Source organism: Micropterus salmoides, unplaced genomic scaffold (genome assembly GCF_014851395.1).
Source record: "Micropterus salmoides isolate LMB-PRFRI ecotype aquatic unplaced genomic scaffold, ASM1485139v1 Ms_hic_scaffold_8, whole genome shotgun sequence".
NCBI classification, from domain to species: Eukaryota; Metazoa; Chordata; class Actinopteri; order Centrarchiformes; family Centrarchidae; genus Micropterus; species Micropterus salmoides.
The window spans coordinates 5228114-5255786 of record NW_024044570.1 but is presented as its reverse complement, the minus strand read 5'-3'; the positions used below and the strand labels follow the sequence as shown (position 1 = coordinate 5255786).

The window sequence follows — 27673 nt, the reverse complement described above, 5'->3', positions numbered from 1 at the left end:
AAATAGTTTTTTCTCAGATGACAAAGAGGAAGAAAAACAGAAAAACTTTTATTTAAACAGCAGCTCTTCTCCTGTTCATCAGCTTCAAAGTAACATCCAGTTACAGAGGACATAATTGTAGATGAAAGGATAATTTCTAATAATAAAGTGCTTCCATGTGAGTGGAGACAGTTCTCCAGCCCTCACAGTTCATCTCTCAGCTCTTCATGTGGATCATCAGAAGAGGAGAGGCCTCTGGAGATCAGCTGTTAATCCACCCTGAAACTGACTCAAACTTCACTCAGCATATGGAGAACATTGGTTCAAAGGAAGCTATGGCTTATAGAGCATTCATTTCTTCCTCTGCTTTCCGGCTATAATGTAATCATATGTGTCTGGGTCTTTTTGACCAAACCCTGTCATGTAAAACACTTTAAAGGCTTTGGTGAACTGTCTGAACAGAGTGAATCCCTCTGACACTTGATCACCGAAGCGTTTGTTGATGAAGAGAGTGAGGGAAGGTTTCTGTCGACCGCGGGCTCGTCGTGATGGAAAGCTGGGGGAGGGGGAACAAAAATTACAAACCCTCCAAACGAAGTCCTTTGGGTAGCCTCTGAATCACTTTCACCACTCTGGCTGTAAGTTTTTGGTGCAACATTGCCATCTGCTGATTGATTAAACGGACTGAATAGAAACAGCTCAACAGTGGGAAGACTGTGATGGAGCATTCGGATAAACCCTTATGAGGCGTGTTCGCTTGTTGTCACTGTGTCAGAGATGAGTTGATTGAAGAGGCGTTGGATTAGATTGGTTTAATATGTTTAACTGTATGGTCATTTACATACATGCAGGAAAAATATATTAGAAATTCTCTAAAGTTAGAGTTACAAATAGGAGTTGGTGGGGACCAAACCAGAGCTAAAAACACCACTCCATGATCATGTTTCTCTATGTTTGCTTGATGTGGAAGTAAGCAGCTGTTTGCTAACAGTGGGGATCTCCTGCTGGACTGATTGTTTACTCAAGAACAAGAAAGGTTTTCCCAAATTTTTATTTTTCTTAAATGGGGAAATAATCAAACAAAACTCACCTATTGTGTCTCCTTGCAAAAATATCGGTGGCTCAAAAGTTAGAGCAGGTCCTCCATTAATTGCAGAGTTGGAGGTTCAACCTCTAATTAATGTTGGACATGTCCGTGTCTTTGAGCAAAATAGTGAACCTTAAATTGTTTAAGAGGCCACACCAGCATTTTGCATTGCTGTGTGAGTAAGTGGTGAGTTGTAAAAATGGTTAAAACTTTGAATACTCAAAGATCTTCATCTCTCTTGCTGCATATCTGTTTAATAAAATGTTTCTAATACTTATTATATTACTTTGGTGTGCTAATTGTCCCGTTTGTCCCATCAGCCCGGGGCCTTCCTGAGGATTTACAACCTACGAGCGATCCCGGGATCCAGTAAGGTTCCCGGCCTCACCAGCAGCCAGTCGGAGGAGGTGGATCACCTGGCATTTCACTTGCATGGAGGGACGGCATACGGCAGAGGGATTCGGGTTCTTCCAGAAAACAGCCCAGATGTGCAGGAGCTAAAGAGGTACAGCAGGACATGCGGGACAAATACAGTGGGTACGGAAAGTATTCAGACCCCTTTAAATTTTTCACTCTTTGTTTCATTGCAGCCATTTTCCAAAAATCAAAAAAGTTCATTTTATTTTCACCTCAAATGAAGGTGTAGAACCATCTCAAGGATGATCAGAAGAAATAGACAGCACCTGAGTTAAATATTAGTGTCACGGCAAAGGGTCTGAATACTTATGACCATGTGATATTTCAGTTTTTCTTTTTTAATAAATTTGCAAAAATTTCTACATTTCTGTTTTTTTCTGTCAAGATGGGGTGCTGAGTGTACATTACTGAGAAATAAAATGAACTTTTTTGATTATTGGAAAATGGCTGCAATGAAAAAAAGAGTGAAAAATTGAAAAGGGTCTGAATACTTTCCGTACCCACTGTATGTCTAAAAATAAAATCATTGTAGAAAACCTGCTTCATACTGCAGACTGTGCTCTTGTTCTACTTACTTGTTCTGGTATTGCTGCATAATTGGACCAGAAAAGACCTAAGCAATACTAGTGTAGTCAAGACGTGTGCAATCAGACTTCTACAGTAACTGGCATTCATTTATGCATGGGTTTAGTATGGGGCATCAGGTTTAGAAATTTTTTTGTTTTTTAAGGAAAACAAAAATTTGACAGAGGATTTAAAACTGTGCTGCGATCTAAATAAATCCAGGGCGTAATCCAGATTTAAGTTTCAGTTTTTAAATTTCGGTAGTTTAATTAAAAAGTAAATGTATTCGTTTGTGTTTATAAAGTTGTTGTTTTTTCATTTTCTCCTTGTTTATGTGCCTGTAGAGTCATGGAGGCCGTACCAGACAATGACATGGACGACGAGCTGAACGACTCAGCGTTGTTGGAGATCTGGAGCACGCCACCAGAGTACCTGGGTATGAATGGATGTTGGAAGAACCTCGATTTTAGCAGTTTTTCCACTTAATGGACTGACATGAAATTTGCTACAGACATTAACATTCCCCTCAGGATGAATTGTAATAACTTGGACGATCTCTTCATCTATGATCATCGTCGGTTCAAAAAAATTTTTCCTGCATATAAAGTGCATATAGCACGAGTGAAAATGGAAACACATTTTTCCAGTCAGACTTGAGTAAGATGGATGACACAGCTCAAACGCCTCCTGTTTAGACACACCTTTAGTCTTGTTTTTCCAATAAACTGCCCTCGTAGTTTCTGCTTACAAATGACTGATAAAGAAAATCTGAATATTTTTATTGCGTGACTGAAATACGAAAAAGGAAGAATGTTGTGGCGACCGCCCGCTGGTCTTTGATTAAGTGAAAAATGTGTTCGCCAGCAGCGGAAATATGAACATCCTGACTGCTCAGACAGACCAATTTCTTCACTGAGGAAAGGATGGATGAATGGATTGAAGCTGCGGGGCGCTACTTCCATTAGCAGGGCCTTCTAAAAGCCTACGCTTCACTGGGGATAAAATAAAAAGTCCAAACTTTGACAGTGACCTGAAGGTTTTCATACAGACAGACAAACAGCTGCAGCTTTAAAAGAACTCTCCAGCATTAGAAAAGCTCTGCGTTCCAACCTGCAGGCCTGATGTCTGTTGTATAACTCTGAGTGAGCGAAATATTTGAGACGCGGTTTCTTTGCAGGAAGAGCGTTCTTTTTAAAAAAAAATTTACGTCTTTATCAACATACCCCAAAAATTTGCCTTTGTGGAGATAGTAATTCAGTTGTTTCAAAACACACCAGGAAAAGAATATACACAAACCCGAGACAAGACCATTTTTATTGAATTCATGACGTAAAGCCACTGATACGTGCCATTGTTATTATACAGTACATTGAAAAGATGTGAAAACTATTTATTCTATTTCTTCTGAAAGGTTACAGTTTGCGTAATGCGTGTGTATTATTTTAAAACATATATCTGCTGTGAAAATCACTGCCTCTTCTCAGTTTAGGAGAATATTTAAGACCAATTGTATAAGCAAACAAAACTCAAAATGCAGTCAGCTTTAATCATCACAATCTGCAGTGATTGTGATGATTACATACAGAATGTGAGCTGAAGCAGGCAGCAGAACCTGCTTGTTTTAAGACATCTAAGAAAATGCTTTTTAGATCAGGTGATTTTTTTTTTCCTCCTTCAGCAGGAGCAGCTCAGCAGAGTGCAGTTTGTTTATAGGCCTTTGTTACTTATTAATTTTTGTACGCCTGTATCTGGTTCAGTCCTTGATGGTTTCTATGTTTTTGTTTTAGATGCTGAAACAGTGGAGTGCATCACAGGTATGAAACACAACACACTGCAGCAGCTTCAGGGCTCGAGCGAGGTGAAACATTTTTAAAATGAAACGCGCGCAGCCTGTGGAGCTTTGGAATATCAGTGTTTGATTAAATGTTGTTAATGAGTTATTTTGTAAGTCTAACTTTATTGTCCTTTTCTATCAGTTTGGTATACATTTAAAGTCAACACCAGCTCGTTTAGCGCTTTTATTTATATGCTTTCTGTTGTTTCTTACTGGTTCTGGATTTCCTGGAATATCCTGGGATTTGGAGTAAAATGTTTCAAACTGGGTCAAAGTCGTGGGGGGTTTAATAAGGTCTGTGGGAAATTCAGAAACAACAGATTTTTATACAAGCAGGTTTTCTTTCACACTTAAACATTCACTTTAGTTAACATCTGGTTTTCAGCCGATCTGGAAACAGACTGAAAAACATTGAAAGCAACACAGAGTTTTCTCCTACCAGTGTTTTTTCAAGATTTTAGGCCATTTACTCTAAATCGTGTGCAGTTTACGTTAGTGCAGACCATAATCGTACAGGGCGACTTGTGAGGAGAACTTTCTCTTGTGAAAAATGTTTTGTAAATCCAGCCAGCAGCATACAATATGTTGTGAAGGATATACAGCTGATATTTACTTGCTTTAGCTTCCCCTTCAGGCTTTTAAAAAGTCTGAATGATGCAATAAGTCTTAGAAGGTATTAAAAAGTCTGAAATGCGCCTGCTGGAGCCAGCCATGTTGATTATTAAATGTTTTTGTATCAGATTGCGAGATGTCAGGAGACTTTTCACTAAAACTGGGATTGGTTCGTCAGTGGATTTTTCTGCAGGAGGCTGTTCAATCAGCAGCTAAGAAGCTCGTTGTCTCTATTTCAACGAGTGTTGATTTTAGCAAAAAACTTAAAAGGATTTTTGTTGGTTATAACCCATTCATCCATTTTATGCCAGGATGAATTCTTTTAATTGATTGTATCATTTGAAGTTGTTGCTACATACTGCTGGGAAGGAGTGAAATGTGATTTCTAGGGCATACCCCCCTCCTGGCTTTCCATCATACTTTCATACTTTTGCCTGTATGATAGTGAAAATGGTATTGAATTGCATTCAATGCGCTTAAATTTGACTTGACTAGAGCTTTGTAGAATCCCTACGATATCATCTCAGGTCTTAAACAAAACAAGAATAAAAAAAATTATAATTTAATTTCTCTTAGAAAGACCTCAGAGACGTGATAAAAAAGTTGTGAAGAAATTCAATATTAGAGGCACAGTAAGAATCCTGTTAAATGTTCCAGGGTAAAGTCAAATTTAGCGCTTCTTAATTAGTTTTAGAAGGGTAAATAGTGCCAGATCTTAAAATGAAAACATTTTGATGTTCCTTTTGATGTAGTATTAAAAAGTAATTTAAAGTTGATGAAAGTCACTCTGTGTGTGTTAATTGTGTTGTACATTTAATGTGTGTGTCAGAGAGAAGATGTGGTCACGACTTACAGCCGGTGACGCTGTCTGAGCTAAAGCGGTCCGATCCGGGTCGAGCTCACCACGTCAGAGTCCAGCTGAGATCCTACGAGCCCCGCAGACTTTACCAGGCTCTGAAACTCTACTGCAGCAAGTGTATATCTATGTAGGCTCACACACAAGTGCAACAATATTACAAGACTTATCAGGCTCTCAATGTTTCCTGTAAACTGTCACTCACATGCACATGCAGACGTTATAATTTTACTGCTCCAATCCTGCAATCTCTGCAGGATGTAGACATTTTAGGCAGACAGTATTGAATTTAAAGTTGATATTTAGAGTCAGTGTGCATGTTGGATTTGTAAAATGTAATGAAATGAAATATCTGATTCTCTTCTGATCCTGCACTGTTATCTCAGGCACGACGTCCCAGATGATGAACTGGTGGCGGGTCTCTTCTCTGAGGCGTCCGGGGACTCTGGACCTTTACAGTCCTCCACCGTGGGCGCTGTCAGGCCGGGTTGATGTCCCTGGAGAGTCCCCACGATCCCCTAACCGAACTCTGAGTGTTCACCTATCCACCCAGCTCATGTCTGAGGGCAAAACCAAAGATCTCATCTTCGTCATGGGTAACAGTCTGAACAGTCAGTAAATGTAAAACTTGAAATGTGAATACCTTTGAAGAGAAAAGATGAAGCATGTTATACAATAATCTTTTGTCATTTTAAAGAATAAAAGTTTTATTTTTTCTGCCGCCATCAAACCAACAAAACCACAAAATTCAAGTTCATCCTAAGATCATCATCTTTCCTTCTAACGGAGGTTTGGGTGTTATGCAGGTTCGACCCTGGAGGAAACGTGTCGGCTCGCAACCGGCTACCAGAACATCGTCCCTGTGAGGTCATCAGGAGGTCACCTTGCTCTGCTCGACCTGTCTGCACCTTTCCTGTTCAGAGGCAGGAAGAGATACTACGGGTCAGAGATGAGCTTCACTCTAATATATTAACAATTTACAGCTTTATTAAGAAAAGTTTGATTTGGGTTCCATCAGTAAACAATTAGATATGTCAGCCATCTTTCTTATTTTCTGTTATTGTTGCGATGGTATTTGTTGAGTTAAAAAAGTCCAATAATGATATGTTGCCCAAGAAAAGGAATCCCTTTAAATTTGGTTATTAGAGAATAGTGATCCAGATACATACTGAGCAGAACTTTTTACAGTTAAAGATAAACTTATCAGTGCTCTCTGGTAGACAAATAATGTAACAGTGTTTATAAATCATCTCAAACTTATCTTTGACATTTCTGAACTAACATTTACTGTTACCTGTCAGGTGACATATACACTGATCCTGATATATATTTAACAAACTGACATTAACTGATATTTATTATGTATGTAGTATCTAAGAAAACTGGCATTACAGTTCATTTAAAAAGAAAAGTAATCTGGTAGTAGCAGAAATATTAAGCTATCAACGACGTCTTGACATGTGGATCACAACTGGATTTATGCTCCAGCTGACAAACAAAAAGTGCAGTTTTACTGAGCTGTTGCTCACACATAACAAAATACGTTTTAGCGAGGAACGTGTTCTTGATATTGATTCATCTGCTTCTGACATTTTCGAAGGCCATTAAGGAAATCTATACGTCAACCAATAACATGCTCACCACAAGGTCCATTTAATCGCTGTTAAGAGGCCGCATCACCTGATCTTCTCAGCAGATGGAGTTGCTTATGTACTTTTTTGTGAGCACTTTAAGGGCTTTTTGTCGATAAGATTGAAAATTCTTTCTTGACCTTGACAAAAATCTCACCACGAAGAGAATATTTTTGCTGGGGGAGGATTTTTGACACAGAACAGCTACAAGTGGACTTGGTGGTTTGTGTTTCCTGGAAATGCTGTCAAGACAAAGTACGTTACATTTCAAAATAAAGACACTGTATACTTCGCTGGTTGTGAACAGTGATGTTTAAGTATATAGTGAGTGACATGAGCTGGCAGAGATGGCTCGCAGACTTTGTTGAGCCATTGAAGGATGCCTCTTTATGATTCCCTGTGTGTGTTTTAGGTGTAGGCAGTGTTCTGAGGCTGCAGTGAGGGAACCGTCTGCTGAAGGAGTCAAGCTGATTGATGAGAAGATCATTGCAGAAGGTGAGAGTGGGTTTTGTTGGCGAGAAATGCTCTAAACTGCAGCCGCCACAATATTAATCTTATTCAGATTCAGTCCTGAAAACGTCTAAAATACAAAAATCTGAAATTTAGACCTTTAAGGTTTTGGTGTTAAAACCAAAATCTTAGCCAGCTGAGCACCTACGCCCCCAGTCACCCTGTGCATGCTACAAACCTCTGTTAAGCTAGGAGGCTCAGCTAGAACGTCAAACCAACCATTTATATCCACACCAAACATACATCAAACACCAAGCAGCTGAATAAACTTATATCACAACATAATTTGCTCTGTAATCACTACACATGGCTGCAGTTATTCCCGTCCAGATATCTCTCATCTCATCTTACACCGCAGTCCGACCACTCTAAAGAAAGCTCATCTTCAGCTTTGATCTGCCGTGAAAAACCCCCAATCTCACAGAGCCGGATGATAATAATAATGACAAACACACCAATATACAACACAGTTATAACCGCTGACTAACTTTTGCCGTATTCGTTTTCAGTCCAAAAACAGCTGTTTTCTGTGTGTATAAAGATCGCCCCATGCACCATCTTGGTATTGCACAATAGCTGAGGTCTTAGGTTTCATTTCTCTCGTCAAACTGAAGGAGAGAAGAAGTGTTGCTTTGGAACAGACGGTCTGCATCGTCTGAATCATTTACAGTTGATTAATTTTCGTTAGCTTCTGACGTATCAAAGGAGAATTATGCATCTAGGCCTAATGGTTGAGGAGTTATTACTGATTAATTTTGGGTTTGTTATTGTAGGTGTTTTCCTGGAAATAGGTGTCTGTTTAATTAAAGGTCTTAAAACGTTCTGACTGGTCGCCATGGTAGCGACTTGTCAATCACAAGATAGCCACGCCCTAAAGCCTACCCTGCTGTATTGTGTATTTTCCTCTAAATGGGACCATAATTTACAAAATGAGCATCATACTGTATTGAAGAAGACTTGAAACTAGTGATTGAGACCATAAAGTCATTAGGAAGGTGTTTACTGAGGGAATAAATCACGTGAGAAGTAGGGTCATTTTGCCATTAAGTCCAATGCAGTCGGACTTTGTTTTGCAAACAGTGGATTCGCCCCCTGCTGGCCTTTAGAAAGAATGCAAGTTTAAGGCGCATTGGCTTCACTTTTCAGACCCGGAGGTTGCTGCTTGGTTTTTTCACAGGGTTAGGTTTAGGCGACTTTCTTTCATATCCTTTGTACTTTTTTTTGCCAGTATGGACGTGACATAGGTCTTAAATTGCACTCATATTGATCTTACTGTAAATTAAACTTGAAACCTTTAGAACCTGTTATTAAAACAAAAAAATAAAGTTGCTCAACTGTTACCCAGGCGCTGTTGTTGTGCTGTTTGTGCTCACCCTGTGATGTCATGTCACGTTGTCTTCAGAGTTTAAAATCTTGCACGTTCACACAGAGTTTTATGTTGGGCTCCTTCTCCTTTCTCCTGATTCAGCAGATTGTAAAAGCTCCTGAAAGACTCCTGGCTGATCTCGGGTCTGTTGTAGCTGCAGGTTTTCCCCTGAAATAAATCTCACCGTGTTAACGTCTCTTCTGGTCTGCAGCTCTCGGCGTTCAGCTGCTGCAGTTCGTCCTGCTGATGAAGCTCGAGCTGCAGGACGCCACCGACACGCTGGACGTCTTCCTGTGGAGAGACGGCGTGAGTTTCAGAGGAAGTTGCAGAGAAGATTAGATCACCAGGAGAAGCGAAAGACAGTCTGAGTTTATTTCTGTCTGTCTAAACTTTTTAACAGAATTATATGTGAAAAGTTTGTTGTTACTGTAGTCGCAGTATTTCTTATGTTGGTTATCAGACTCCTGCACAGATAATTTGGATTAGATTGTGGAGAGTAATGACTTCAAAAACACATGACATGATAAAGTGATTTAAAGATAAACATTAATGAGTGATGATAGATTCTTTCTTTCATCAGGAGTCTTTCTTCGGTGTGTCGGCAGAGGACATTGCAGCCAATCAGGAGGCTCAGAACAGCATCTGTCAAACGATGGACTCCCTCTGTCCACCGGGGGGCCGCACTGGTACCTTTCCAGAATCAAATATAATATATAAGAGAAATATAAATAAATATAAAATATAAGAGAAAGAAAGAAAAAAAACGGAACCTTTTTGATTTATTTTATTGCATTTTGATTTCATTTCATGTCTGCATTACTTGGTTTTAAATTTTAAAGCTTTAGCATCAATATTGTTTTAGTTAACATTACACTTGGCATTGCTAGAACAGGATGAGCCTCCACACGATGACGGTGACATGTCTAAGAGCTGCTGGCAACACAGCAGACCTAATTAATACCTATTAAGCATCGAATTCATGATTTTGAGCGTGCCTTTAAAGGGGCTATGTGTAGTTCAGTGGCCTCTAGCGGTGCGGTTTCAGATTGCAACCACGACCTTCCCACGCGTATGCTTGTGCTCGAACAGAGACCTACACTCCGGCGTTAGCTGGCAACTTGAGCTAACTAGAGCACAAATATATTTCACATGCTTTGCAGTAATGTTAGTTTACCTGGCCAATAGGATGAAAGCCTTTCCGATGTTGATCGTGTTTTCACCCGACATCGATCTGGTTCTCTTTGCCTGCCAGGTTCTCATTTGACCTAAAGGGCTTCAGCACATAAAACCTTTTTGTTGTTTTTTAATCCCTACACGGAGTCTGTGTTATACTGGGTCGTGCCGGTCGTTTTTTGGTGTTAGCGGGCTCCTTTTGTTAGCTGTGGTGTTTTTCGCTGTGTGTAGAGTTCAGAATCATTAGCCAAGAGGCACGAAAATCCGACCCGATTTCTCCACTTAGGACGCAGCATAATGGCTGTTCCAAGAGACCGAGAAAGGAGGCGTGTGGTTCATTGTTATGTGAGGCTACAACCCGCTCAAAAATAGGCTATAAAAAAGTGATTAATTGATTTCATTTTAAAACTACATATAGCACCTTTTAAGCTGTAGAGCGTCAAACGCTGGTTAAAAGTGTTCATCAAGTCTTATGCAGCGTTTCTCTGTGACAGTGAGTTCAGGTGCGTTTGTGTCTCCTCAGGTGAGCGTCCGTGGCTCGATTTGTGTCTGACGGCGTACCAAGCAGAGGACAACGGGAGAAAGAACCAAACCTGCTATCAGATCTGCGACACCATCATCACCAAACACCCCTCCACACGGTCTGACCCCGACCCCGCCTGAACCACCTGGAGGTCAAATGTCCTGCAGGGAGAAAAAAAGTTGTTGTATTTTACGTACTTTTTGATTTTTATTCATATTTATTGTATAAAACTAAATGTACATACATTGTTGTTCCAAAATGTATGAATTTCATATGTGAATGTGTTTTTAAAATTTCAATTGTTTCTTGTGCAGCTAACAGATCCACCTTTTAATGACTCGTTCAAAATAAAAGAAATTACTTTTAATGAGGTTGTGATTTTAGCAGCTGGAGCTGTTTATGAAAGCAAAGAGCCAGTGAATGCTTTCCGATACCTCCAGTATTTCACCAACATTACAGATTTTGGGTCCGTTACGCTTTTTGTGTGGAGATAAGAAGCAAAATGGCTCAGCTCTTTCTCCTACTCTTCCTCCTCCTCCTCCTCCTTGGTGTCCGGGACCTTTTCCCTCATGTCTCTCTCGATCCTTTATTCCAAATCCGAATGAACTGACTCTGGCCCTTTTATCTATCTATTGAAGTTTCTGTTTGGTGTGTAATCAATTATGACTCTTTGTGCTTCTACCTGGGTAGTTTTGTGCTAATTGGCTAAGAGCCAAAATCACCTAATATTGTCTTTGTTTAGATGTTGCAGTTAATTTTAGTGCAACGGTAGTGTGCTTGTGTAATACCCACACTTTGCACTAGATGGCGCAAAAGACCTGTAAAAAAAAAAATAAAAAAACAGTTCTGACGCGGAATCCAGTGAGTTCCCTTTGAATACAAGACGTATTTACCAAACTGCAGAAAAATCCTGGGAAATCTCTGCTGTGTAAACATAACATTCAACAATAACTCTTGCAGGGATACTAAATATCACAATCCAACAATACACAATGAATTCCTGCCAGATTATATATAAATGTGTGTATTTATTAAGTAGGCTATTCCTAGTTTACTGTACTTAATACAATTTAATATCTAAATTCATGTAGTCTGTTCTGATTAGTTGTTGTACAACATTAATTCATTAATGGGTTGTAGATAATTTAATAAGTCCGTTTGTAGTTTCTTGATGTCTTTTTTACCTTTAGTGCGTGATCAGATCCGTGTGAAGTACAGAAGCACAATGCAGTGCAGAAAGCTTCTATCTGTAGAAAACAATTATTTATATTCACATTTGAATAAGAACGTTATGAAACTCAGAGCCGCGGACATCAGTGTCTCTTCATCAAAATAACAAAAACTTCTTGAATGTACAAGAAACGCTTGTTACATCAAAAATAATGGCGATAGTGAAATTCACACGATTATTCCCACAGATTACAGTTCATCGTTTATTTGTACAGTTTATTATCGGGTCATGACAGATGACTCCCCCCCCCCCCCCCCCCCTCCTCCTCCTCCCTCTCCTGCGCCTTCCTCCTCCTACTCTCGGATCCTCATGTCTCTCAGACTGAACTTGGCGTCTCCACTGGCCGCATTTCTCCGCGCTCCGGAGCGCTGTGCGCGTAAAAACTTTATGGGGCTGAGGTGGACGTGCCCCAGCTGATATTCAACACTCTACCCCCACCTCCACCCTCAGCTTCGGAAGTTCTGCACGGTCAGTTTACTTTTTCCAGCCCAGGTTGAGGACATATTTTCTGCTCTGGTTTTTGGTCTCTTCGGTGATGCCTCCGGACTGCAGCCGCTCCGGGATGCACCAAGCCCCGAGAGGTGCCCCTCTTTTACGTGACCAAAGATTGTTTGCGCGCAAAGTTGAAGGAAAACTCATTTCTTTTGGGCCAAGTTACGATATTCTCTTTTTTTGAGTGATTATCAAAAACCAGAGATGGATCGATCATTTTGGAAAACGCATCAGTTTGATCTTACGGGTTAGCTAGAACCACAAGATGTTGCTTCCATTTTCGAGGTTACTGTGTTTGTGGCTCTGCAGCGAAGCAGTCGCGAGTCAGGTCCACTGGCAGAAAACAAAGACGACTTTCAGTCCTCATTATGAATCCACCGCCGCTGAAAGGAATGCGCTGAGCCGGAGATGGCGCACAGTCATCGGGGCGGACAATTGGGGGGCGCGCGGTGGGAGTGCGCAGGCCTCGTGGCTGGATACTGTAAACCCGTCATCTACTGAGCTGCTGAGGACGCAGACAACCCGACCTGCGCGTAAACACGAGAAGCAAAATGGAGCGCGCCTCGTACCCGGAGACGACGCTTTACGCACGGATGTAAACGAGGCTGATGAGTCGCGGAGTGGTGGATGCAGGCCGGGAGAAGTGCTTAAACAAACTCCGCATGGACGCACCTGTAGCCTCGAGAGGACCGGACATAACCGGCGGCAGAGAAGGAGCGCAAAACTGAGCAGAACGAATCGGAGCGAGCCGCTGCAGGAGGCTTTGGAAGCTCTACCCGTGGCCATGGCGCAGGAACAAGAGGCCCGACCCCCGTTCGGACTCAACACCACTGACTATGAGGAGGAGTACTCTCTGCCGGACTATCCCGACCCCACGCCGTTTGTGCCGGTGAACACGCGGACCAGACGGAAGCAAATGAAGAACCCGTTCTACCCGGTCACCGGAGAGTCGTACGGAGCGTACGCGGTCATGATCACCGCAGCTGTCATCTTCAGTGTGGGGATCATCGGGAACGTGTCGGTCATGTGCATCGTGTGCCACAACTACTACATGAGGAGCATCTCCAACTCACTGCTGGCCAACCTCGCGCTCTGGGATTTCGTTATCATCTTCTTCTGCCTGCCGCTCGTGGTGTTCCACGAGCTCACCAAGAACTGGCTGCTGGGGGAGTTCTCGTGCAGGATCATCCCCTACTTGGAGGTGAGAGGGGGGGGGGGGGTCTGGTTCCAGGGTTGATGCCATTGAGACTAGAAATGACTGAGTTAGATGTCAGTTTACAGGTGAGAGCAGGTCTGACAGGTGACAGGGGGGGTTGATACAGAAAATAACACCAATACACCAATAGTAGGCCTAGATCTAACATTGTAGGCTACAGCTTCTGAACTGAAATACAGCATTAAAGGACCATCTATATGTAATCAGTCCTCCTGATCCATTAACAATCTTTTCTTTAACATGTCTCCATTGTAAGTGACTGAGGTTAAAATCCACAGTCCTCATTCAAAAGTTTATATGTCATAATCCGTCTGTGTTAGTCAGCTCAAGTGAGTCTTTTTGGTATAAAATTCCCTCTTTGTGCAGTGTCTCCTCTCTGATTTGTGGTTGAGAGAAAGCAACACCGAGAGGAAAATGTGTAGTCTACTAAAGAGTCTAACTTTGGAAGATACCCCACTTATCATGGATCAATGTGGTTTATTTGTCATTATACAGCACAAGATGGTGTAACGAAAAGAACGTTTGTAGTCCCTTCTTGCTACACACAGATTATTTTGTCTAACTCAGACAGCTCCAGCCTCATCTTGGCCATTAGGACTGACTTTGGGTGACTTTAAGGAAGCAGTTTGTTCTCTATGTAGAGAGGAGCAAAATAAGGATGTAGCACTTCTGACTTTCATGCAGGGGGTCAGATCATCTCACAGACCTGCATTAACATAATTTTTTTTTACTGCTACAATATTAAAGGTGCTTATATGCACAGCCATTCATCACTACATATGTTCATCCCATCTGCACTGGCCCTGAAGAGAAGGAATGTACAGCTGTTGTTCTGTGTAAACAGTTCAAGTTCAGCTGAAGTTCATATGATGCTTCAGCAAAGAAACACCATCCAGAGAAACACAACTGAGGAATTTTGTACAAACAAGACTTTAGAAGATAAACATTTGATTTGTCTCAGACCGCTAAAGCCTCATTATCTTTAGCTTATCTTGCACAGAAGAAGACTGGATTTTGTTGATCTCTTACATTAGAATCACATTATGATAACATTTCTTCTTGGCCAGTATAAACGGGGAGATACAATTACAGCCACTAAAAATTGTTTCAGTGTGTATATGAGCAAGTGAGTATCGTTTTAAAATAGACTTAATAAATCACGCTCTTTCTCTGACCTTACAGTATCACAATGTAGGCATATGTAAAAATACAGGGAAAAGTGGAAAAGTTAATTTTCTTCCATAATTTATTTCAAAAAGTGAAACATTCATATATTCTAGATTCAATACACACAAAGTAAAATATTTCAAGCCCTTTTTTTGTTTTAATCTATGCTAAATATATAAGCTAAAATGCAACTTAATTTGACAAATTTTGTCAGAACTAGATTGAAGTTTCTTTGGAACTGACAAACTGATCTAATTGTACTGAGATAATGAAACAAGATCAGATTTTACAGTGCAGGTATTGTTTATGTCATGACACATTTTCACGTTCATGTGAACAGGCCGCATCAGAAGAGAATTAGGTGGACGGTAGCTCCAGACTGCGGTCGGGGTTTAAATCGCGTTTAATGTCGCCTAATGTGAAGGCTCTTTAATCTGATCAGTGTCACATCAGCTGCAGAAAACAAGACGACACGAGACAGCCTGCTGCCCAATCAGAGTGAAGAGCAGGATTATTAAGAGTTTCTCAGACTGAGATTAGACGACGACGACCCCCCTCTGATCAGTCCTTATCAGAGGAAACAGTTTGGTCCCGGTGGTTTGGTCCCCTTAGTTCCACTGAAGGGAAAGCAGTTTCCTGGCTCACCATAACACTATCCCCGTGCACAAAGCCAGCTTCATAAAATAATGGTTTTCCCAGTTTGGCGTGAAAGAACTTGACTGGCCTGATCTCAAACCCATCCAACACCTTTATGATGAACTGAAACACAGACTATGAGACCTGATCACCCAACATGTGCTGGACCTCTCTAATGCTCCTAAGCCTGAATGGGACCAAATCCTGAAACCAGAAGAGTGGAGGCTGTCACAGCAGCATATTAATGCCCATGGTTTTAGAATCAGTTTAACTGTCACTGTTCAGCCGTCCACATACTTTTGGCCATAAAGTATATGTGTCCTCTGTGTCGGCAGCCTGCAGCCAGTGTCGGTGGTGTTAAGGTGAAGTTGCCAATGTTGACATCTTTTGCAAGGGTCAATGTGTTTGCAACTCGCTGACACTGGAAAATCTTTTTAATGTAAAGTCTGTAAACGAAAGGTCGTATTTACTGAGGTTAATCGTCTTAGCAGCAGCAGCTCTTTGTTTGAGATGATGACCTACAGGACTTAGTGATATATACTAATGTCACCAACTGTCATCTTTTATGTCTCTTCATTCTTTTATTATTAATATTATCATTATTATAACAATATAATTATAATTAATAATTATAGACTGTCCTTTATTTATTTATTTATTTATAAACACTAAACATACATAAAATAAAAAGTTACATAATAAATTGTGTCTTTTTTATGTTTTTCCGTTTAGCGGGCGTGTTAGAGGTGATACCCAAACAGCTGCCACGTTTGTAAACACAGCCATGTTAAAATGGCAGTAAAAAATCAGCACGCTTGCAGACACAACGGTGTGTTCATGGCACCACTGTTTGCGTTGAAATAAACGTTTTGTCAGCCCACATGTTGCGAGACGCAGACAACAAGGACCGTGTTTGGTCGGCTTGGTAGCATCTCATTTCCTCTTACTCATTTCTGGCGTGTTTGTAGTAGCCTACCTACAACAACAGTGGCTAAACTCAAAACAGCTGCGAAGAAACTCGACACAGGGGAACACAGAAACCCCACCGCCAACTACTGTTTTGGCCGTGTAATTGCAGAGCGACGCAGATACCAATGCACAAGAATTAATGCTCTCGACGGCGTAGACTTGATGCAGTCGTATAAATCGGTCTTTAGTGTGCATTCACCCACTGGGACTTTTTAGCTTTTGTTCTCGAAATTACGACTTTAATCTCACAATGTTATGATAAAATATGGTCTGACTTTATTCTCAACATGTTTGTATGTAAATATTTTATACCCTCACAGTAGTCAACGGATTTCTGTTTCTACAAAGACAATTGTTGCACCATCGTTCCCAAAATAATCCCATCAGAAAGATGAGTGCAGAGAATGTTTTTAAGTTATGTGAGTTATAAGTGTAACGTGACTTTCCTCTTCTGTTCCCAGGTGGCTTCTCTCGGGGTCACAACCTTCACACTGTGCGCTCTGTGCATCGACCGTTTCCGTGCTGCCACCAACGTGCAGATGTACTATGAGATGATCGAGAACTGGGCCTCCACCACGGCCAAGCTCGCCGTCATCTGGGTGGGCGCTCTTCTGCTGGCGCTGCCCGAGCTGCTGATCCGACAGCTGGTCACTGAGGACGGCGATCCGCCTGACGTGACGCCGTGCGAGCGCTGCGTGGTTCGGATCTCCACCGACCTCCCGGACACGCTGTACGTCCTTGGACTCACCTACGATGGCGCGCGCCTCTGGTGGTATTTCGGCTGCTACTTCTGCCTGCCAACGCTGTTCACCATTTTCAGCTCACTGGTCACCGCCCGCAAGATCCGCCATGCCGAGCGGGCCTGCGTCCGTGGCAGCAAGAAGCAAATCCAGTTGGAGAGCCAAATGAACTGCGCCGTGGTGGCGTTGGCCATCCTCTACGGTTTCTGCATCATTCCAGAGAACATCTGCAACATCATCAGCGTCTACATGGCCGCCAGCATGCCCAGGAGAACCTTGGACATCCTGCACCTGGTCAGCCAGCTGCTGCTCTTCTGTAAGTCTGCGGTGACGCCGGTGCTGCTGTTCTGCCTGTGCCAGCCGTTCACCAAAGCCTTCTTGGACTGTTGCTGCTGCTGCTGCGAAGAGTGCGGCCCACCCCGCTCCCCCGTCACTGCTACCAGCGACGTCGACAACGACTGCACCACCGATCTGGAGCTGTCGCCGTTCAGCACCATCCACAGGGAGGCGTCCACCTCTGCCACCTACACCGCTGTGGGGACACACTGCTAAGGTCAAAGTTAAACAGCGTTATGGTGCAGGCCCACTGCGCGCAAACTGACTGCAAAGTAAAGAGAAGCGACTAATTCGCTGCACAAAGCATGCTGGGATACTTGCCGATGTGGCCAAGCTGGTGGTGTATGGAAAGCATAGACGGCGGACGCGACAAACTGGTCGCGTGCAGTGGGCCTGCACTGTTAGGCGGCTCTTCTTCTGGGTCGTTTTGTCTGATGTGATTAGGAATTTGATTGGTGGACGCGTTGGCATATCAGGCTGTAAATTCCTGAGTGGAATCGACCCCAAACTGTTGAACACGTTCGTGTTCACGTTCAGCATTCACTGTTTACAGAATTTATATTTGAAAAAACACACAGTCAGTATTAGTTAATGGCATTTATTTGTTCTTTTTAATTAACTCACAGTATTTTTGTTCATTGTCACTGTATTTTACAGAAGCTGACAGCAGACTTGGAACCTTTTCTGCTTCTTTTCTTGAGATCACAACGTAGGCTTAACGTGGTTTGACATGTTGTGTCACGTGATAATTAAATTGGGTAATGCTTTGTTTTACGTGTCTGTAATTTCCCTGGAACAAATGTGATTATTTTTAGTTAGAGTTTAGTTAGTTGTGTTGAATTTATAAGCTGATGTTAACTTTCCTGTAAAGAACAGATCCATTTAAACTTAAAATTTTAAAATTAAAATTCAGTTAAAAGTATTGTTTATTTTTTATCGGAAACTTTTTTCTCCGAATTGTATTCTTCTCTAAATAGTGCCAAATTACATTGTTCTTTCCAAGGATTGTTCAAGAAAACTATTCGTAAATTACGGATCCCTTAAATAAAGCGTTACCCTAAATTGTTGTATTGTGATAACGGGCATAAAAAAGTCATCAACCATGACCGCTACCAGCACCCGTAGTGCTTTGTTCTTTTGAATGTTTGTTTTCTTTTCCTTCTTTGTGAGAGTGAGTCAGTGGGACGTACAGTAATATATTGAAAATGGCTGTCGATGCTGTGTTGTGTTTGCTGATGATGTTCTTGTGAATCAGTTCTGGCTCTGTGAGTGTGTAATTTGCTCTTCACTGTGTGTTTAGTTGCAGAAAACTGCACTCTGCTCAGTATGTAATGTGACATTGATTTTTTTTTTAGCCACAAGAGAAGTGTCACTTTAATTAAAAAAATATTTTCAAATAGTTTTTTGTGGAGCACATTTCCTAACAATTCACTGACTGCTCAGACTCTCACAGAGCAAGTAGTCAGAAACGAAACTAGGGCTCTTTTTCAAATAAACAGGTACAATTCCCCCATATTTGAAAGGCAGTTTAAATCTTAAATAAAATTACGTATTTAAACAGAAACGGTTGTGCCTTGAACACCCTCTTGTGTACGCAGGTGCACTGCACTTCGCTGCCTTTTTAATACGGCAGTCTTTATGTACATGTTGCTGCTGATTGAGTAACACCTCTGACATTCAAACGAGAGAAAACATACCTCAAAACCTGTTGTGCAGTGTTGCACGCCGTTTCAAGGAAACATGTCGTTCAACCCGGATATCGTAGCAAGCTGGTTCAGAACATTTTGAGAATGAACTTGCCCCAGCTGTGTGTGAACTTGGGGCATTGTTGCGTGAATACAGCATGACCTCTGAGGGATCAAAACTGAGGAAGCGAACGTATTAGCTGCTCCACAAAGAGGCATGGGGCTGCACTCATCATCAGACAGGAATCCGTGGTGCAAGTACATGCACTAATTAATGAACCGTGTTATCTTATTGCCTGGTTAGTGGAAGCTAGCTAGGTGGAATATTGTGGCTGGATAGTGCTAGCATGTTCCCAGCTCGCAGTAGTTGACTTCCAGCACCAGATGCACAAAGTAGTTTCGGTGTGGAGGTGTTTTTTCCCATTTTGTATTTCCATTTCAAATTTTCTCAGTAGCACAATCTTTTTTATGCGCATTCTGAAATATCGCATTAGAAAAGTTTTGATGGAAACCGCAAAATAAATTTTTAAATCGTAAAGTTTGCAAAAAAAGTTTTTATGCTAGCTCGAGGTGGTGTTTGTCTTTGGCTGGTAGCTGTTTGCCCGCTTGAAACACATTTCTGAGGACCTCTCTCCTTTTTTCTGAGATCAATGGTCCTCAGTTCAATGCGGCTGGTTTTGTTTCTGTATAACGTCAACTACTGACGTAACTACGCTTGTCGTAGCCTGATTTATTCGCTCCAAACCAGCTGATGGAAACCTATTTAACATTAACATTTTTTTCAATTTTTTTTTTATTATTTCAACTTTGTTTCTTAGAAATCATGTTTAATTCATCATTTTGGGACAGCAGAAAGCTCAAAATATCACTTTGAGCCTCAGCTGTCATTGCCATGAAGAGGACGCCGGTCAGAAACATGAATCAGTCAACTCAATTCAAAACAATTCATCCAAGACTTACCCAGAATATAAAAGTAAATTGATTAATCTGCAGTTTTCTCAACGCCCTAATCATAAACTTCCACCCGCCGGCGCACTTAACAGAATTTTAAGACCACGTTATATGTTTCTTGTCGATGCACCATGGGAGTTTTTTATGTTCACAGGATTATACCTTTGAAAAAATAGTCTAAAAACGCCAACGGTGGGAACACATCACATTATGCTGATAACTTGTGATGTCAAATATCACTATTGATATAATCCAGACTATTGATTGATTTATGATTAATCACTTTATCTAAAATGCAGCTTATGTTAATGGATGAAAATAACCCTTACTTGCAGCTACAATTTAGCCATTAAAATTGTGGCAAAATAGGTGGTTCAACTTGATTAAAAACTAACTCTAACCCCACCTGCATTGAGCGTGAATATGTTGGCACACGTACACTCCACAATAATCACAATGGCAATACCACAGCAAGGTGTGTGCAATGTTGCTCGTACAGGTTTAGCAACTTCTTAACACACAACAACAAACAAGACATTTTATGCTAAACCTGCTGAACCCATATCAGTCATTGTCAAACTGTACATTTAACATGTAGTTTGCAGTTTGGAGACTAATGGCTGACTGGTGGCTACACCTTTTGCAAACTTAAACATAAAGCGGTTAGGACCTACAAAGTAAAGCTCTCATTAAAGAGATATATCTATATTTTGACACTTTACTCTTAGACACAGCAGTTTAAAAACTCCTCAAACTATTTTTCGGTGCCACTTTTTGTCTGTCAGGCACTAACAGTATAAAATCCTGTTAGCATGCCCTAGAGGCCGCAGTGTTTGTGCAGCCACAATATGAAAGTGTTACAGTACATACAGATGTTATTCATGCAGCCTTACGACTAGTGGGGCTTAAAATGTGTATTGCCTAATTTAATTTGGCAATATAGGGTTCTACAAAATGATAATCACTGCTAGAAGAAAAACGAGTGGAAGAAGATGTACAGAAGGAAATGTTAGTGCAAAAAAGAAGGGGCTCTCCATCGCCATCCATCCAGAGGACACAGCTGTCATTGTTTGTACAGTTCAGGCTCAACACAACATGTCCTATCCACTCAGAGTTACAGTCAGTCCAACAAACAGCTGAACCTTCCTCAGACAGGAAGCAGCTAGCACTGACATGTCAATGCAAGAGCCCCATTTATTATGCAAATTGTTTCTTAAAGTTAGTTTTATTTGCTCAAATGACAAGCCAACTTCTCCTCCTCTGATTACAGTTCCTGTGCTGCGTCAGGCTCAGCACAAATCTCAGCTGACATTTCTCTCGCCATCGTTTCGTCATCATCGTGCCGCCCAGCCGGGGAGGACACAGCGCGCCATTGTGCTTGCCTCCCGTTGTCATGACGACGGAGGGAGTCTGCCTCTCAGCTGGCCGCCACAGTGAACAGTGCTACAGTACCACAGGCAACACGTCGAGGCTCATTTATTCTGAAAGAAGTTGTCACTGATGGTTTCTGGTCTGAACCAGTGCAGCCTGGCCTCTAAAGAATACATCCTGTTTACTGCTGTTTGCTAAACAGCTTGAACAGTAAAACTGCAGCAGTGTTAACAAGTACATGAGTAACCTGCTGACTGCAGGTCCTGACAGGCGCTGGAGGTATTGCTTCTTCTAATCAGATTATTACTGTAGAAGTAAACATGTTGTTTCAAGTGGAGCTGTTTTGCGAGTGCAATGGCATCAAACATGAGCCCCGAAGCTCCGTGTGGAGCTGGGACGTGTTCACACATGTTTTGTACTGTACGCCGTTGCTGGGAAAGATGGATGGGCAGTTCTTTCATTGCTGCTGGTTGTTTCTCAGCTTTTGTGTTTTTGCAAGACTTCTGAAGCTGCGCTCTGGAGATACTGAGCTCGACTGAGTGATAGCATGAACAAGGAGGGTGGATGCACAGCGTGTGCATGAGCAGTGATCAGTGCTGCATTAGAGACTTCTCCTGGGCTCTGATTGGTTGTTTTGACTTTGGTGAATTCTTGCAAATGCATCAGGAGCACTTTTTTATAGATTATCAGTCTCATGCACTACCGTCTTGATTTAGTGAAAGTTTCAGCAAATAAGCCAAAAAGTTATCTTTTTTAAATAGAAGTTACTGAACCTTTAATCTTTCCTGATGTGAACCAAACAGTTTTACATGGTATTATACCTACACTACACTACACTACACTATTATTAATAAGCACGCTAAAATGTATTTGAGGTTGACCCACTGTCCTGCAATGTGTTAAGCAATGGACAGTATGAGAAAAATAATGTGTTTTTTGAACATTAAAGCATTTCAGACATTTTCTATCATATTCTAAGTATGACCCTGAAAATAAGTATTCTACGGCACCTTTAAAAGTTTTTATCTAGTGTTTGAGCACACAAGTAAATGAGCAAGCTAACAAGCAGACATTTCAATTGTAATGTTTATCCTGTTAGCATCTTAGTATGCTAATACATTTCAGTATGTCAACATGGATTTACTTAGCATAGTAACATGCTTGCATTTAGCATTAATTACTTTGGGTGTAATATTTGACAAGTCAGCATGAGTAAGATACGAACATTTTATCTGTAATTTATTACAACGACATATTTGTAGCTTTGCTAGTTAGCTTGTAACCATGCTACATTAGCATTAATGGCAAAGTGCAGCTGAGGTTGACAGGGATACAGACAGAGATATTTTACTCTGGACCAAAGTGTCCCTATATATTCTGGCTCACAACCGACTGACAGCTACAAATGGTTTCTTGGCATGAGAGTCATTGAACTAGACCGATATTTGGATGTTCTGTGCAGCTCCCATCGTGAACCTCAGATAAAATATCTTCACATTTCTGAATGCAGGCAATGTGTGAAGTGAACATCAAAACTGCACATTCAAATATTTCTGTGATTATGTCTGCTAAGACGTGATGAGAAGGAAGATCGTTCTGCCTCTGCTGCGAGAAATGTAAAACACTTTGTTTCAGCTGAACGCCTCGTGGTCTGGATGAATATACAAGAACTCCAATATCTTACTTTAATCAGACGCATAAGAAAAATAATACAAAATTTAAATTGCATTTATTAAATTCATGCCCTTGGATAATTACATAACATTCTTGTCTAATTATGTTCATCACAGAATCACCAAGAGGGGACTCTTTGTTTGTAAACCACATTCTTCCCTAATCACCCATTTGGCTTTAATTTGCTCTCTGGCACCAAACCTGTGTGTTCGAGTCTTTTGTAAACATTTTAGACAATTAGACATCCCCATTCATTCAGAAACAATAGGACAACTGGGACACTGAGGCTCCGCTGCTAAACAAGCTGCTCACTGACCTTCTCCCAACTGCTTCCAGGGCTGTTTTCTGAAACGAGACGGACGTCCTGGGAGGGCTGGGATCGCTGCCCCTGACTGGTGGGCAGGAGCCAGGCTTCCACAGCAACCAAACCACTCTTCCTGGATGGTGCAGATCTAGGTAACTTTTTTCCTGCTGGGATGTCTAAACATCAAAACAGCCATAAAACAATCATAAAAACAGTCATAAAATTACCATTACAGCAAGGAGCTTCCTGCCTGTCTTTGTGTGTGTTTCTGTCACATTAAGAGAGAAAGTTTGAAGAGCACACCAGTTGATTGTGAATAGCTGTTGCCAATCATCTTATTACGCATAGCTAAAACTAATGCAGTCTAATATAAGAGTCCTGCTATAAATCCACTTCCATGAAGGTTATAATGTTCAGATTTTGTTAAAAATGTTTTAGAGATGTGTTAAGTCAAGTTTCTGTTATTTTGTCTACCCAATTTATATCAATGAGGTTAGGCTAAATAACAGAAAGACCTCTCTGTATAATGCACTAAACAGCATCATCCAAAAGGACCATACAGTTGAATCAAAACCTTTCTGAACATTTAAACTTCACGAAGGTGGCACAAATAAAGACAGGCCGCATAAACACTGCAGAGATAAATATACAGGCAGGAAAGTCTGACCAGAAGTTAGTGTTCTCAGACTAAACAGAAAATTCTTGACTGCAGACCAACTTTTTCCTCTCTCTTTTGTGTGTTTCTGCTTCTAACCGGCTCTGATCTTCAGCAGCCCTTTGTGGCCCCGGGTGAAGAGTCTTAATGGCGGCTGCTGTCAGAAAGCTGCAGTGATCTGATTCACTGTAAAGATTCCCTCCAGGCGTCTGCTGCAGCTCCCTCTACAAACTCTTCACATCCAATCTGTTTCTTGTGAAACTCTGCAGACTGAAGTGTCACCTCCCCACTCGGTCTGCTGCTGAGTCTCATAACCAGAAAAGACAAAGGAAGAGAACTTCAGGCTGCTCCTGACATACTACAGGTGACGTGTTGTTTTAGGATTTGTTCAAACTGTGTCCGTTTTCTCCAGTGTCTTCATTAGTAATAATATATAATAGAAAATATATTAACATGTCAGCAGAAAGTCTAAAAAATCATGATAACAAATGACTGTGAAACAAACAGGAAGCCGGCCACTAGGGATTTTATACGTTGCATACAGTGCTTATAGGGGTGCATAACTGCTGAGTGGCATTATATCACCCACCTTTGCTGCAGAGTTGTTCGTGGATGCAGCATATATGAGAGTAACAAGACTAAGAGTATACAGCCATGCCAGCAGCTCTGTGAGGCTGGACGTTGACGCAGCTGTGCTTTAAGCTACGTGCTGACACGTTCGCAGTGACAATGCTAAGACGCTATGATGTTCACCATTGTAGTTCAGTAAGTTAGGATGTTAACATTTGTTAATTGCCACTAAACACAAAGCGCAGAGTGAAGTTTTGCAGGTATTATGATGGCGCTAGAGGAAAAGTTAAGGAATAAACAAAATTATTACAGTCCATCCAAAGGGAAAGGTGAATGTCTTCTTAGGTATTTAGCCATAAATAAAAGAATTTGACACTACTGAAAATGAGCTGACTTGATGATGGCGCTAGATGAAAAAATCAGGGATCACAAACATGATCTTTCAGGACAGTCCAATAGTTATATCAACCTCATGGTTGCACCAGAAGCAAAGTCAGGACTCCACTAAAGCCAGAATACCTCCAAAGCTCAGTAATTTACTCATATTTTGTTTGTTAAATTCATATAAAAAAGCAAGGCATAAAAAAATCAAGCATAGTGTTAGAAAAAAAAGTCACGCTCAGCTCACAATTCCAGCACATCAGCTGATTCCCCTCTTACATTATATTTGTTCATTTGGCTGACGCTTTTATCCAAAGCGACTTACAATTGCCATACATGTCAGGGGTCGCACACCCGAGTATTGCTCACACAGCGGTGGATAAGTCACAGTCGGAATTGAACCCGGGTCTCCACACCAAAGGCGTGTGTCTTATCCAATTTCATACATGGTGGCTAATTTAAGATGCTGTAGCCTGCCTGTACACGCCACCACTCCAGCTCCTCCCTTCAGGCTGGTTATTATTAATTAGTGAAGCGTGACCCCACTTAATTCCTGTACGATCCAATACCAAGTAATATCCAGGCTGGTATTGCCGATACAGATACCTATACTTTTTACATATTTTATTTCTAGTTTAATGTGACCTCCCTCCTCCCGTTTCTGTATTTATGAGGGAAATAAAGAGATGGCTGTAGGCTTACCAATTCCAAATAATAAGACATCCAACTACTGTCATAATCTTTAATTATAATAAAGATATCCTGCTCAGAACTGCCGCATCGTAACATCCTCATATTATTGTGACTTAATCTCAGATGTTTAACAAAGTTTGAGATGTTGCCAAAGTTTTTCACTGTCTTTGCACTTCAAAGTCGCTCAGTCACAGAGCTGTAGGGCAAGCGTGACTTTGACATGCGGAAGGAGAAGTAGTTCCTGTCAACCAAGTGTGTTATAATTAGACCATCCTGGTGACAGTAAGATACTTATTATGAAACACACACTCACTCCAAATGAGTGTGTTTAGATATCGATCCTTTTATATGAGTATCGATCCTAGAGCAGGAAACGATGGTATCAGAAATATTGACACTTCAGGATCGATCCGCACGTTACGATTATTAATCATGTCATTCTGTATTGATGCCTACTCTGTTCTGTACCCTGGTGGGTCTTTACTGCTGCTCTCTGCCTCGGGCTTTCCATGTAGGCACATGGATGGGCAGGTAGGTGCTCTCCCTGCCATATGTCTTTTCCACAGAGGCATGTGGAAGGGCAGAGAGGTGTGCTCTCTCAGAAAAGAGATATACCGGCAAACGTAACCACTGCGAGGCAATATCAGTTTCTTCGATGAAAGTTGTCCTGACTGAATTACAGTTCGCAGTGTTATGGACGGTTATGTGTATTATTACAACAATGGAGACTTGTGACAAAAAAACAGTCCCGCACATAACCAACAGTAAAGTGGCATATTGTCTACACCTGAGGTTTTCAAGGTGTGAGGAGGGCCTCACCAGGGGGGCCCCAAACTGTTTCAGGGGAGGCTTAGTGAATGGAAGAGAAAAAGTATTACATTAGTTATCAAAAGGAGATCACATAGAATAGCATACCTGTTGAAAGTGTTCAGAAATATAGTGGATTTGGTACTTTTTTCCCCACTTTATCAGAGTCAGAAACTAATAATTTTTTATTTATTTGGTGAGGTCTGAAGTCATGTCAACCTATTTATTGTCAAACAATATTAATTTATCTTGGCTCAAGTTGTGAGTGTCAAATAACATAATGATGATCCCATAGGTGTCCAGGTTATAGAGCGAAACTGAGCAAGTAAACTAAGGGGGGTGAGGGGTCGCCTTTTCCTAAGCTTTGTCTGCGGGGAGGCCTAGACTTTGAAAAGCCCTGGTCTACACTATTTTTGTACAGATTAAACAAAGAAGATTCAACGTGTTGTAGCTTTAGTGGTACTCATAGGAGAACTTCAGCTAAGTTGTGGCTGACCTCAAAAATTCATTTTATTTTAAAATATAATACAAACACCATCATAAGTGATTAACTACAGCCTCTGTTAGCAGCATCAAACAATAACATTAATGTGTGCTTAACCCCTCTGGGAGAGATCAGGGTGAAAGGTTGAAGATAATTATGAGGACAAATCTGAATGGGGAAAGGATCTGACAGTCTGTCCGCCCAATTATCACCATGAAAGAGCCTTTTGACAAACCGTTTGAGTCAGCATCCATAATGTATCTGCTCTGACAGAAAACAGAAGCTGGAATCGTTTGGTAGATCGCAGCCCGGCTGTTGTTGCCAGGAGCATATTTCTTATTGTGTTCCCCCTGGCAGTAGTGGGTGAAACAGGGAGGGGGTGAATTCCCTCAGTGAAGAATCAGTTTGGGCAGCGGGGCGTTCAGTCACAGCCGGTGACCTAGAAATGTTGCTGCAATCCCCAACAAAGGAGAAGAACCAGGACAATAAAGCTCTTATTCCCCCGGATGACAGCTCCCGTCTGACAGAGCAGATTATACAGGCAGGAGAACGACCGAGCCGAGCCATGCTGGGCCGGGCTGGACCAGGCTGTCAGAGCACGGAGGGCGACGGCTCCACCAGGAAGAGGCTATGGTTGTTGGGTTGTGTTCATACGCAACAGTTTATTTTCTTGCTGCTCTGTGATGATTTTGGTGAACCCCCCGACCTCTCCTGTTTTGCCATAATGGGCCCATAAACTCCGTGAGAACCACTTTGGCT

The 27673-nt window shown here is 41.5% G+C and overlaps 2 protein-coding genes across 2 annotated transcripts in view; both read left to right on the top strand.

Annotated features, from left to right (window-relative positions):
- The window catches only part of LOC119894166 (protection of telomeres protein 1-like), a 72505-nt gene extending 61586 nt beyond the window's left edge, over positions 1-10919 (top strand). Inside the window, 11 exon segments of the mRNA XM_038706730.1 lie at positions 1387-1571; positions 2392-2483; positions 3835-3861; positions 5323-5479; positions 5736-5817; positions 5819-5945; positions 6156-6291; positions 7393-7475; positions 9068-9162; positions 9437-9542; positions 10553-10919. Of these exon segments, the coding sequence (XP_038562658.1) occupies positions 1387-1571; positions 2392-2483; positions 3835-3861; positions 5323-5479; positions 5736-5817; positions 5819-5945; positions 6156-6291; positions 7393-7475; positions 9068-9162; positions 9437-9542; positions 10553-10692 (1230 nt within the window). The 3' untranslated portion in view covers positions 10693-10919.
- A 1176-nt stretch (positions 10920-12095) lies between these two features.
- LOC119894281 (prosaposin receptor GPR37-like) lies at positions 12096-18738 on the top strand. Its single transcript, XM_038706949.1, has 2 exons — positions 12096-13476; positions 16725-18738. Exons 1-2 carry the CDS (start codon positions 12541-12543, stop codon positions 17553-17555), a joined length of 1767 nt encoding a protein of 588 aa, XP_038562877.1. The 5' UTR covers positions 12096-12540; the 3' UTR covers positions 17556-18738.
- The last annotated feature ends 8935 nt before the right edge of the window (positions 18739-27673 follow it).